Below are 13421 nucleotides of genomic sequence, written 5' to 3'. Positions count from 1 at the left end.
ACCCCTGACCATTAGGTCCAGTCATGGCCGACTCTGGGGTTGCGGCGCTCATCTCGCTTTATTGGCTGAGGGAACCAGCGTACAGCTTCTGGGTCATGTGGCCAGCATGACTAAGCTGCTTCTGGCGAACCAGAGCAGCGCACAGAAACGCCGTTTACTTTCCTGCCGGAGCGGTACCTATTTATCTACTTGCACTTTGACGTGCTTTCGAACTGCTAGGTTGGCAGGAGCAGGGACTGAGCAACGGGAGCTCACCCCGTTGCGGTGATTCAAACCGCTGACCTTCTGATCAGCAAGTCCTAGGTTCTGTGGTTTAACCCACAGCGCCACCCAAATGATTACTGTTCAATAAAGTCATAGTAATTCATAGTTTTGCCAGGATACTTCCTAATCACAAGAAGCCTTACTCCACAACAGCAGCAAAATGAATTAATTGATGGCTTGGAAACTACATTGGTATGTCACCAGGGGAGTCCACAACTTCCCTGTTCTAATGTTGAACAGCTCTTAATGTCAGAAAGTTTTTCCTGATGTTTAGTTGGAAATCTCCTTTCATGTAAATTGAAGCCATTGAGTTGAGTCTACCCTCCTGGTGATATTATACCAGTTACCTGTCATCTGCACTAAATGAAAGTCTGTTTCTGGGGCCAATGTCTGATATTTAATCAAACTCCATTGAAGCAGATTTTTCCCCCTGTAAATGGTTGCTGTTTGTATTATTTTGGAACAATAAACTCAATCATTTTCATCATTTCTCTATATGATAACTCACGTCTCTCTATATATGATAACTTAACGGGTGTGTTTTTGTATTTTTCTGTAATGTAAATAAAATGTAATGCCCTCCCCTGAAAGATGGGGAAGTTAAGATCTGAGGCATCCTATCTCCTGACCAGACACCATTGTCTGTTCATCAGCACCTAGATACAAACACCATGGCTACTGCTACATACCTAATCATACATTTCCATCCATTTGTGAACAGGGCTGCATGAACTACAGAGATGGTCAACTTCAGCACCTACCAAGTTAACATAACCCAAAGAAGCAGGTGAGCAAAACCTTAGCTGTGGAGTGTCTTGACTGCCTTTCGAGCATAGCGGGTAGAGTATGACACCTGGTTTCAAATCAGAGAAAGGACTGTGGCTCAGTGTAGAACACATGCTTTGCATAGCAAACCCCCCAGATTCAGTCCTTGGAATCTCCAGGTACAGCTGGGATTGACTGGAATCCCAAGAGCCGCTGGCTCTTACATGAACCTGACCTTTGGTGAGTTTGTAAGTAAACCATTTTTAACTTACCAAATGTGTGGTATTTTTCTATGTTAGGGGAAGGAACTTACAAGGGCATACGTTAGACATCAAACTGCTTACATTTCCATGCTTTGCTGCATATTTTAAGTCTCTCTTGGGGTTCTCTCACCAAAGAGAACTTGTTCCAAAGGGAACTTGGATCTTGGCATTCAGGAATTGTCATTTCACACCTATTTTTTCTTGCCACCAGCAATCTGGATACTAGACTTCTATTAATGCAGCCTAGAATTGCAATACCTTTTTTTTTGCTGCATTACACTGTTGTCTCATGTTAAGCTTGTGGTCCACTAAGACCCCTAGATCCTTTTCATATATACTGCTGTCAAGCTAGGTGTCCCCTATCTTAGATTTGTTCTGCTATTTATTCCTGCCTACATCTGCCCCTATTGAAACTGATTTTCTTTCTTTTGGCCCAGTTTTCCAATCTGCTAAGGTCATCTCAAATCTCCATTCTATCTTCTGAGGTACCCATCCCAATTTGGTGCCACCATCAAATCTGATGAGCATCCCATCTAGTCCTTTGTGCAAGATGGTTGGAGGAAGCAGATGGGCCTGTCCTTGCCGCTGCTTGCCCACCAGGTTTCTCTTACGCACAGCAACCCAGGTCATGTGGGCGGGGAGGGGGGGTTGCAGTGATTTTTAGGAAGTCACTAGCTTGCACCAGGCGTCCTACTGAGAAGATCCAGTTTTCTGAGTGCATGTTCTGGAAGTTGGGCAATAGGGGCAGTACAGGATTCCTTTTGGTGTACCGACCTCCCCGCTGCACCAAGGATTCCCTGTCTGAGCTGCTTCAGGTCGTGGCGGATTTTCTCCTGGAGACACCTAGTTTGGTTGTCCTAGGGGATTTTAACATCCATGCCGACACGACCTTACAAGGGGCTGCTCGGGACTTCGTGGAAAGCATGGCCTCCATGGGGCTGTCCCTGAATAAGTTTGGCCCAACTCATAGTCATGGACATGCCTTAGACCTGGTGTTCACCTCTAGTGACGTGGGTGATCTGACACTAAGTAAAAGTGAAACAAAAGAAGTGCCATGGTCAGATCACTTCCTGGTGCAACTGGACTTCTCCGCGACCCTTCCCCTCTGCAGGGAGGTGGGACCAATTCGGATGGTCCGCCCCCGCCACTTAATGGATCCAAATGGTTTCCAGAGAGTGGTAGGGGATGCCTTATCCCATGTTGATGGCCTTTCAGCTGATTCCCTGGTGGCCCACTGGAATGCGGAGTTAACCAGGGCTATCGACTGTCTGGCTCCAAAGCGCCCTCTCCGATTGCATGGAGCCCGGACAGCTCCGTGGTTTTCTTCGGAGCTGAGGGCGATGAAACAATCGCTGAGACGGCTAGAGCGTCGGTGGCAAAAAACTCACTCCGAATCTGACCGGACACAGGTTAGAGCTCAACGTCGAGCCTACCAAGTGGCGATAGCGACGGCGAAGAAGACTTTCTTCACCGCCTCTATTGCATCTGCAGAAAATAGTAGCAGGAGACTTTTTCAGGTGGTTCGTAATTTAACGGAACCACCTTTACCACCGGGGCTTTGTAAAGACCCCAAGATCTCCTGCAACGATTTTGCAAAGTTTTTTGCAGATAAAATCACTCATATTCGGAAGGAGCTAGACACCACCGTGGGAGCAGGGCTGGGGCGGGAGAGTGCTAGAGCTCTGTCTGGTCAAGTTGCATGGAATCGATTTCAATCCATTACCCCCGAGGATGTGGACAGGCTGCTTGGACGCGTGAAACCAACCACCTGTCTCCTGGATCCTTGCCCATCCTGGCTAATAAAAGCAAGCCGGGAAGGGCTGGGCGATGGGCTCTGTGGGGTGGTGAATGCTTCCCTCTGTGAGGGAGCATTCCCAGATCCGCTGAAAGAGGCGGTCATCAAACCGCTTCTTAAAAAACCATCTTTAGACCCGGCCAGTATGGCCAACTATCGCCCAGTCTCAAATCTTCCATTCTTGGGCAAGGTGATTGAGCGCGTGGTTGCTGAACAACTCCAGGCACGCCTGGAGGATGCGGACCATTTGGATCCCTTCCAATCGGGATTCAGGCCTCATCATGGGACTGAAACTGCCTTGGTCGCGCTGGTTGATGATCTCCGGCGAGCTAGGGACAAAGGTGAGAGCTGTTTCCTAGTTCTGCTGGATCTCTCAGCGGCCTTTGATACAATTGACCATAACATCCTTCTGGACCGTCTAGAGGGGCTGGGAGCTGGGGGCACTGTTATACAGTGGTTTCGCTCCTTCCTCCTGGGCCGTGTTCAGAAAGTAGTGGTGGGGGATGAGTGTTCAGACCCCTGGGCCCTCACTTGTGGGGTGCCTCAGGGTTCCATCCTCTCCCCCATGCTTTTTAACATCTATATGAAGCCGCTGGGAGAGATCATCAGGGGGTTTGGACTGGGTGTCCATCAATATGCAGATGATACCCAGCTCTACCTCTCTTTCAAATCAGAACCAGTGAAGGCAGTGAAGGTCCTGTGTGAGTGCCTGGAGGCGGTTGGAGGATGGATGGTGGCTAATGGATTGAGGTTGAATCCTGACAAGACAGAAGTACTGTTTTTGGGGGACAGGGGGCGGGCTGGTGTGGAGGACTCCCTGGTCCTGAATGGGGTAACTGTGCCCCTGAAGGACCAGGTGCGCAGCCTGGGAGTCATTTTGGACTCACAGCTGTCCATGGAGGCGCAGGTCAATTCTGTATCCAGGGCAGCTGTCTACCAATTCCACCTGGTACGCAGGCTGAGACCCTACCTGCCCGCGGACTGTCTCGCCAGAGTGGTGCATGCTCTAGTTATCTCCCGCTTGGACTACTGCAATGCGCTCTACGTGGGGCTACCTTTGAAGGTGACTCGGAAACTACAACTAATCCAGAATGCGGCAGCTAGACTGGTGACTGGGGGCAGCCGCCGAGACCACATAACACCGGTCTTGAAAGACCTACATTGGCTCCCAGTACGTTTCCGAGCACAATTCAAAGTGCTGGTGTTGACCTTTAAAGCCCTAAACGGCCTCGGCCCAGTATACCTGAAGGAGCGTCTCCACCCCCATCGTTCTGCCCGGACGCTGAGGTCCAGCGCCGAGGGCCTTCTGGCGGTTCCCTCATTACAAGAAGCAAAGCTACAGGGAACCAGGCAGAGGGCCTTCTCGGTAGTGGCACCCGCCTTGTGGAACGCCCTCCCATCAGATGTCAAAGCGATAAATAACTACCTGACATTCAGAAGACATCTTAAGGCAGCCCTGTTCAGGGAAGTTTTTAATCTGTGATATTTTAGTGTATTTCTGGTTTTTATGGAAGCCGCCCAGAGTGGCTGGGGAAACCCAGCCAGATGGGCGGGGTACAAATAATAAATTATTATTATTATTATTAAGATGTTGGACAACACTGGGTGCCCATCCCATTTGCCCCTTTCCCTCCCAGGAATGCAAGGAACTATTGTTTGCAACATGTACTTGCTTGTGACATTGCAATCCAAACTAGCAGTAGTGGTGACAGCACAATTGCACAACACAAGGAACCCTTTTGTCAATTGTCAGTGAAAGATCTAAAAAGATTAGGACAAAAGACTACAAATCATAACATAAATGTAAAATCTTACACATTTTACAAGAAGTCATATGTCATCGTGAGGCAGTCTCTCTCTTACCCTCCTCTGGGTTAGCTACAATGAAGGGCTTGTTGTGAGCATGAAAATGAGATCTTTATATACACACACCAGGTGCAGAATTTAGCACAAATATAATAGTACACTATAGATAATAGCCTCAAGTGACTGTTGGGGATGCAGTGTAAAATATATAAGACACCCACTTACACAAATATACAAACACACCTTATAGGTGACATAATGAGCATGCCTCCTGATTATATGTATGTCTACTCACATGTAAGCATTACCAAGTGCAATATGCTTGCTGTCAAGTGTGCCAGAAGTTGTAGCCTTTGTATGGAAACACAAAACCTAAAAAAAAAAAGGAGTTGGGAGGCTGCGAAGGGGGAAATGGCAGAGAAAAATATTCCTGAATTAGGGTTAGCTGGTACAAAAATTGGTATTGTGCCTAGGGCTCTATGGTCCACCTTAGCAGACATCTCTCCATCTCCTCCATAACAACTCTGGTTGTTGGGAAATGGGCATCCGGTTGCACCAGAGTAAACACTCTGTCTCCATAAATACAAATACAGTCCAGTGCTCAGACAGGCAGGAACTTGGCAAGCATCATGAGGAGTGTGGGAATATGCGTGTGCACACAAGTAAATACTGCATCTAGAAAATTTTATGACGAATCAGATCAGGCATACTATTTCTGGCTGAGCTGGTGCCTGAATGGTGGTGAAGCCTGGAAAGGCGTGGCCTCTGAGAAACTTGCATCCCACCTCTCTGGTCTACTCTCCTGTTTCTTAATGGGCATCCTGGCTGTCCATCTAGGGATACTTCTTCTTTGGCAATCCCTCGTAGCAGAGTAAGATTGTCTTCCATGAACACAGTTTTAACAGTGAGTTTGTAAGTGACTGTGGAGGCCAGTTCTGGATCCACACATCCTTCCATAGTGGGGACATTGGTTTCCGGGCGGGAGTTGATCACAGTGTGGGTTTGCCAAACGTGTCTCCCTCTTAGCACGTTTCTCCCTTTTATCCTGAATTTCATTCTGAATTGGCTCTTCTCCAATTGGAGCTCTCACAGGCCACTGTTTCCCAATTGTCAGTGTTTATACTGCATTTTTAATAGGGACACGGGTGGCGCTGTGGGTAAAACCTCAGCGCCTAGGACTTGCCGAACGCATGGTCGGTTCGAATCCCCGCGGCGGGGTGTGCTCCCGTCGTTCGGTCCCAGTGCCTGCCAACCTAGCAGTTTGAAAGCACCCCCGGGTGCAAGTAGATAAATAGGGACCACTTACCAGCGGGAAGGTAAACGGCGTTCCATGTGCTGCGCTGGCTCGCCAGATGCAGCTTGTCACGCTGGCCACGTGACCCGGAAGTGTCTGCGGACAGCGCTGGCTCCCGGCCTATAGAGTGAGATGAGCACACAACCCTAGAGTCTGTCAAGACTGGCCCGTACGGGCAGGGGTACCTTTACATTTACCTTTATACTACATTTTTAAAGATTTGCCTTGATAGAGTCTTTAAACCTCTTTTTATTTCGCTTTCCATTGTAAAGTTGGGAATAGAGTAGCTGCTTTGGAAGATGATAACCAGGCATCCGAACATGACCAGTCCAACAAAATTGATGTAAGAATCATTGCTTCAACACTGGTGATCTTTGCTTCTTCCAGTACACTGGCATCAATTCACCTGTTTTCCCAAGTGATGTGTTAAATACTTTGGAGACACCATTGATGGAATCCATCGAGGAGTTGGAGATGGTGTTTATAAGTGGTCCATGTTTCACAAGCGTACAGTAAAGTCGCATACACCTGGCACCCACACGCTGAAATCCTGCATTATTCCTCAGTCTCACCCTGTCCCCTCAGGGGAAAAAAATCCCAATTTTTTTGGTATGCAATAAGATCCAAGTTCCAAAAATACTGAACTCTCGCCATTGCTGCTATCTTTTTGTGTTTGAGTTGACATGTTGCTCCCCAGTCACAGCTACACTAAGCCTGGGTGGATTTGATGTAAATCAAAGCGATTTAAATCAGTGGTCAGTAAGGCTTGATTTACAGTAAATCATTATTTTACAGAAAGACTCATTTTTGCTGGTATAAGGTTTCATATTTGGAATTTTAAAAATTCAGAGTAGTTTTTACAGTTATATCAAAAATCACTGATTTGGTTATGCTGTTAGAAATGCATAGATGGATAATTATGAAGTTATTGCGAGGTTTAATAAATTAACTGTTTATATTTGGGCAACTTTTCTGTTGTACTTTTTCTAGAGGGGAGGGGGGAGGAGAGATACATTTGGTAGGCCTAGGCTGGAATGGGCTTGCAGAAAGAGCAGGCCGAGTAGAAACAGGCTGGTAGAAAGCTGGAAAAGGGGAACCGAGGACTACAGCAAAGAACTTCAGGGATTCCTGCTGCAGGACTGAAGTTCAAGGTAGAGACTTTGTCCAAAAAATAATGTCAGGCGAGCCCTGGGGAGAAGGGCCTGGAACCAGTGAACTGTTATTAGTTGACTGGCAAGCACTTCAAAGTCTCGCCAAGGACTTACAGATCCCAGTTACTATTTCCACCCCTTTGGATTTGCTTCTACATTCAGGTGCCTATTCTGTACAGGTAAGTGTTAATGCAGTTGTTGGAACCCAGTGGAATTGGGAAAAGGTTGCCAGCCCTGAAGTGCCTTCAAGTGCCTCAAGTCTGAATTGCACAGACATGTAACTGACTTGCACAATTATTCCACAAAGATCCCAAGACTCGTGGAGTATTCTGCTCACAAGGTTGCACTTTCATTTTTACTGCTTTACACTTAGCTACTTGTGCAGATAGGGACGCAGGTGGCGCTGTGGGTTAAACCACAGAGCCTAGGACTTGCCGATCAGAAGGTCGGCGGTTTGAATCCCCACGACGGGGTGAGCTCCTGTTGCTCGGTCCCTGCTCCTGCCAACCTAGCAGTTTGAAAGCACATCAAAGTGCAAGTAGATAAATAGGTACCGCTCCGGCGGGAAGGTAAACGGCGTTTCCGTGCGCTGCTCTGGTTTGCCAGAAGTGGCTTAGTCATGCTAACCACATGACCCAGAAGCTGTATGCCAGCTCCCTTGGCCAATAAAGCGAGATGAGCACCGCAACCCCAGAGTCGGTCACGACTGGACCTAATGGTCAGGGGTCCCTTTACCTTTTACTTGTGCAGATCTATTCCACTCCAAACAATCTATTAACTGAACTTCTTGGAATTTAGCATTTATGAGGTAAGGGGTTGATTCTGTGTATATAAATTTGCAAAGGAACAATGGAATTAAAGTTTTTCCCTCAACTCCGTATGTTTATTTTATAATATTTTTCCTGTGAAGAAAAGGCATTTATCTCTGCAGACACAAACTCACACTTTTGAGAACTGCAAAAACAAGCATTTGTGATAATATCTTCTCATTAGAAGAACTGTCCCAAATAATCTTACAGAAACCTCTGGAAGCACATGACATTGTGAACGGATTAATGGAATTAATTTACCAAAAAAATTAAACATTGCATATAAAGCCTCATGCTACATAATTAAAAACAAATCCTTATTTCCTGGTGAATTGCCTTTGGACTATAATGTAACTTAAATAGAAAACTATCTTTAGAAAGATTTTTCCTCCAAAAGCATTTTGTTTTAAAAAATCCAATTTAATTCTTTTAAAAATTGATTTTTTTTTTTATTTTTCTAAAGAAATATATTATTTTTATCCACCCTGGTAGGCACCAAGCTTATTAAGGCACGTGTGCATTGTACAGATTCGATTTTTCCATGTGCACTTTTATTCACATACGAGCACTTTCAGTTTAAATCTATTTCCCACCCACAATTGGGGTGATGCTTGATGGAATCTATTTGTGGGGTGTCCCCCCCAAAAAACAATACCTTTGTCAGTAGCCATGGTTTAAAAAGGCATTGGAATACCATCAATGCAGAGGAACTGCATCCTTCTCAAGGGAGAAGGAATTCCAGTGCTGAGACACTGCTATGGACAAGGTCCACCCCCCATGTCTATCACTTGGTGGTGGAAGTCTAAGGAGGTTTCCCCAGCAGATATCCACCCCTGGGCAGGTATACTCAATACTTCTGGGGCTCCTTATTCTTTATATTTTAATTTATATTCTATTATAACTCCTCTGTCTTGCCTCCTCCTCTTGTACTACTGTTCTAGATAATGGCTATCAGAAGCAGGAAATTCCAGGACTTTGTATCTGAGCCTATGGGTGACAAACCTATTATAGTAGTTGATGGCATAAATGAGGAGCTTGGAGCCAAACTAGCGGCAAAGGGCTTTGACAAGGTAATTGTTTTAATGCTTTATGCCCCACAGCACTTTTTATTTATTAACCCACGTAATTCATGATTTTTACCTAAATCATATTCACATAAAGAAATGTCTTTGAAACCTGGTATTTCTGACATTTGTGTTGCAATAGTTCGCAAAGCCTGACCACCATTGGGCAAATTTTGTATTATACAAGATGCCATTGCTTTTATAGACCGGGTCTGTCAATGTGTCCATTTTTGCTAATTGAACACACTTCAAAAACAAATCTTTCACAGATAGATTATAATGAGGTGGTGTCCTTCTATCTTCTAGCCCGTTCCATTCTGGTTGTGACTATTAGGACTTTTGTTAAGGACTTCTGTTGTGCAGACACATTATCCGCAATCCAATTAAATGCTGCCCCAAAAGACCTCTGTTGAAGCCCTGCCCTGCCCCCAGTGCTAGATCATTACTGACCAGTTTCAAAGCGGACATTATGACAGATAGAGTCTAGAAGGCAGGGACTCTTGTGTCTTATGTCTTGCCAGTGGTCACACAAGATGGGAGATGGAACTGCAGGGCCACTTTCCATACATTGGCAACTTGACTTCCTTGCCAGATGGAAAACTTTATATTTGTAACCTCTGGCCAAGCAGTTAAGAGATCCCACGTTTTCTGCATCCATGGAGCATGGCAGCGTTGACCTCCCCAGTTGCCAGATGCCAAAAACAGCTGGAGCCCAGGTGTTCCAAATGGGGCTTAGGGAAGCACACCGGCAGACAGAGTATGCACAAGTGTGCTAGCCCTGTCTCTCATCCCAGTCACCTTCTGCATGTTCCAGGGTGATTGTCTCCAAGGGAAAGGACTCCAGTAGAGGTTTCCATGTTTTGAAGCCCTGGTTTTCCAGGATTTCAAAATGCCCAGTGGCCTCTGTGAGTACAGGAGCTTTCCCGCTACACACAGCCACCTTTGAACCCATGGAGGGCGATGAGGATTGAGGACAGTGCTAGTTCCTCTGTCTCTCTTCCTTGCGTGTTTACTTAAGCCCCGTTCAGAACATCTGAATTGGACTTGGCTCTCAGTTTGATGACAGTGTTTAAACTGCAATCATGCACTGCCTCCTTTGTGAACCCAGTCTAGCTTTCAGGCTAAAACTAGTTTGGCCCTTACATTTCCCTCAAAATTATCCACTGTGAGTGCTGATATTGAATATCTGACAAATGTTTCATCCACCTTTGGCTGAACTGAACATACTATGAAGCCCATAGTTAAGTTTAATTATTTAATTATTCAGCTAACCATTCCGAAAAGCTGAATAGGTCAATGGGTAATAAACTGACCCCACACACTCCTGTCAGAAGGGGGGTGGGTTCAACAAAAAAAAACCCAAGTGTTGAAAATTGAATGTTTTGGGCTCAAATTTCAACCTCAAATTCCAAATGACAAAATTCACAATTTCCCACATTTCCCCTCTGTTTATTTCAACATTCATTTCAGGCCTGCTTTTCTTGCTACTGGGGGAAAATACTAATTCTGTTTCGTGATTTTCCTTCCAGGCGTACATCCTCCTGGGTCAGTTCCTCCTCTTGAAGAAGGAATGTGCTACATTTCAAAAGTGGCTGAAGTTATCCTATGGAGCAAGCAGCTACCAGGCTGAGTGCTGTGCCCACTGTCTCTTGGAGTGGTGCCTCACATTCCTGTAGGATCACAGGGATCCTCCACGCCCCAAACACACACACACTTCAAAACAACCTCTTCCCCCTCACAGACCTGAAACCAATGATTTCTTGCAGTCATGATGTTATTAAACCAATGAAGCATTCATCTATCCGGCTGGGACTTTATTTTAAATCATTTATATACAACTTTTTATTTTTTTAAAAAAATTACAATGGTTAACAAATCTAAAACTCACTAAAAATGCTTTAAAATAGGACATCCCCCCCCCAAGAGATGCAAGAACACAGCAAAGGAGCCACAAGAATTGAGCACAGTAGTAGTTTTTGGAGACTTTAAAAAGGAATCCTGCATGCAGTTTTGACTAATATACACATTTTTTTCAGGCACTTTCCCTAATACTACGCATTTTGGTATGTTTTCCCAAATAAAAGCACACTTTTATTTTTATACACGTTACTTGACTAGAGAAATGCATCACATAATTTGGAGAAGTGCAAAATTTGAAGGATGATAGCAGGTACATAGCGTGAGGATCCTTCTGGATCCACTGGTGTTGCTTGAGGCTCAGGTAGCCTCAGTAGCGGGGGATCCATCCTCTCCAGCTGGTGGCCCAACTGTGCCCCATCTGATCAGGGACAGCCTAACTTCTGTTGACTACGCTCTGGTAGCCTCTTGGTTAGATTGCTGCTTTTGAAGATGGTTCGGAAACTGCGGAGGTGCCAGGGTTTCCCAAACTTGGGACTCCAGCTATTGGGGGCCAATGAACTGAAGCTCAATCCACACAATTCCCATCATCCCCGACCACTGGTCCTGCTACCTACGGATGATGGGAGCTTAAGTCCGAAAACTGCTGGAGACCCAAGTTTGGGAAAGCCAGGTGTAGACTGTAGCAACCAGGTTCTGGCTGGGGTATGACAGTTTGAGTCTATCGTGCCAACCTTGGCCCGATTGCACTGGCTACCCATTAGCTTCCTGTCACAGCGCCACAACTAGACCTGAAAGGCTTCTACCTCCTGGGAAGTTTTTTCCAGCCTCAGGGCAGGTTTATCGATCTACTAAGGTGCTGGGGATGGGAGGGTTTGCTGGCCTACTCCACTTAGGCATTAGGTACCAATATGTTGGGGGCCCCTTGCCGACAAAGGTCCATATACTGTAGTTTAAATTATGGTTTTCCCAGTAGTGATGTATGGAAGTGAGAGCTGGACCATAAAGAAGGCTGATCGCTGAAGAACGGATGCTTTTGAATTATGGTGCTGGAGGAGACTCTTGAGAGTCCCATGGACTGCAAGAAGATCAAACGGATCCATTCTGAAGATCAGCCCTGAGTGCTCACTGGAAGGACAGATCCTGAAGCTGAGGCTCCAATACTTTGGCCACCTCATGAGAAGAGAAGACTCCCTGGAAAAGACCCTGATGTTGGGAAAGATGGAGGGCACAAGGAGAAGGGGACGACAGAGGACGAGATGGTTGGACAGTGTTCTCGAAGCTACCAGCATGAGTTTGACCAAACTGCGGGAGGCAGTGGAGGCCGGGAGCCATAGCTGTCAACTTTTCCCTTTTCTTGCGAGGAATCCTATTCGGAATAAGGGAATTTCCCATTAAAAAAGGGGACACGTTGACAGCTATGACAGGAGTGCCTGGCTGCTCTGGTCCAGGGGGTCAGGAAGAGTCGGACGCGACTAAACAACAACCACCACAAATGTTGGGGTCCCTGGGCGTTTCCCCCCACCGCGCACTAAAGAATCCTGAGAACAATCGAAAGCCTTTGCCTCCCCCGCAAGTCTGTTTTCAATCCCCACGTGCAACTGGGGAAACGTGCCTCGCTGTGTGAACGCGCAAGAGCAACACGCGTGCTGGGACCAAGGGGTCTGTGCAGACCACCGTGGGAGCCGGCTTCTCGGGACCGGGAGACGAGAGCGTCGGGGCGGCCGGCTCCCTCGGCTGCCTGCCTGGCTCAGACCCCTTCGGAGGTCGGTGGAGGCGGCGAACGGCCCGGCTCCGTCCCGCCCCTTTCCTTCTCGGTCCCGGGCAGCCGCCTCCTTGGCGCTGGGCCTCGTCCGCCTGGCGGCTGGGCTGCCCTCCCCTCGGGCGGACTTCCGAGCCGCGGGTCTCCCCACTGGGCCGGAGCGCCTTTGACTGGCGGGCCGGACACCAACCGCAGCCCGGGAACCTCCTTCGGCGCCGGCGACGGGGCGGGGATGCTGGGGAGGTTCTTGGAGGAAAGTGCCACGACTTCAGCGCGCCCGCGGCAGGAGGGCCACGCGAAGAAGGGAGCGCGGCAGAGCCAGCGGCGGAGCGAGGTGAGCGCGGGGAGCCGGGAGCGCGCTCCGTCCGCGGGCGACGCGGAGAGACAGCAGCCGTCTGGGCGGGCGGAGCGCCGGCTCGGGCAGCGCGTCGGACGGCTGCGAGCAGGAGCCCCGCTCGGCCCCTCCAGGGATGCAGCGCAAGAACGGGAGACCTCGCGGGGGCGGGGGGCTCCGCGGCCGCGGGGATGCGTCCCCCGACGGCACCGAGAGGGAGAAGAAGGGGAAGGCTGCCGGCTGGAGCGCCGCCCGAG

At 47.7% G+C, this 13421-nt stretch overlaps 1 protein-coding gene across 1 annotated transcript; it reads left to right on the top strand.

Moving 5' to 3' along the window:
- Positions 1-183: 183 nt before the first annotated feature.
- Positions 184-11006, top strand: BANF2 (BANF family member 2). Its single transcript, XM_081872935.1, has 3 exons — positions 184-1051; positions 9089-9217; positions 10741-11006. Exons 2-3 carry the CDS (start codon positions 9092-9094, stop codon positions 10885-10887), a joined length of 273 nt encoding a protein of 90 aa, XP_081729061.1. The 5' UTR covers positions 184-1051; positions 9089-9091; the 3' UTR covers positions 10888-11006.
- The last annotated feature ends 2415 nt before the right edge of the window (positions 11007-13421 follow it).

Source organism: Podarcis erhardii, assembly GCF_964252035.2.
Source record: "Podarcis erhardii genome assembly, chromosome: 8".
In the NCBI taxonomy this organism is placed as follows: Eukaryota; Metazoa; Chordata; class Lepidosauria; order Squamata; family Lacertidae; genus Podarcis; species Podarcis erhardii.
Note: the sequence above shows the minus strand (reverse complement) of the source record. Positions and strands in the feature narration are given on the sequence as shown.

Coding starts and splice junctions, on each gene's coding strand:
- BANF2 (XM_081872935.1), top strand. CDS start 9,092: ATGGCTATCAGAAGCAGGAAATTCCAGGACTTTGTATCTGAGCCTATG. Junction 9,218..10,740: donor CGGCAAAGGGCTTTGACAAG/GTAATTGTTTTA, acceptor TTTTCCTTCCAG/GCGTACATCCTCCTGGGTCA.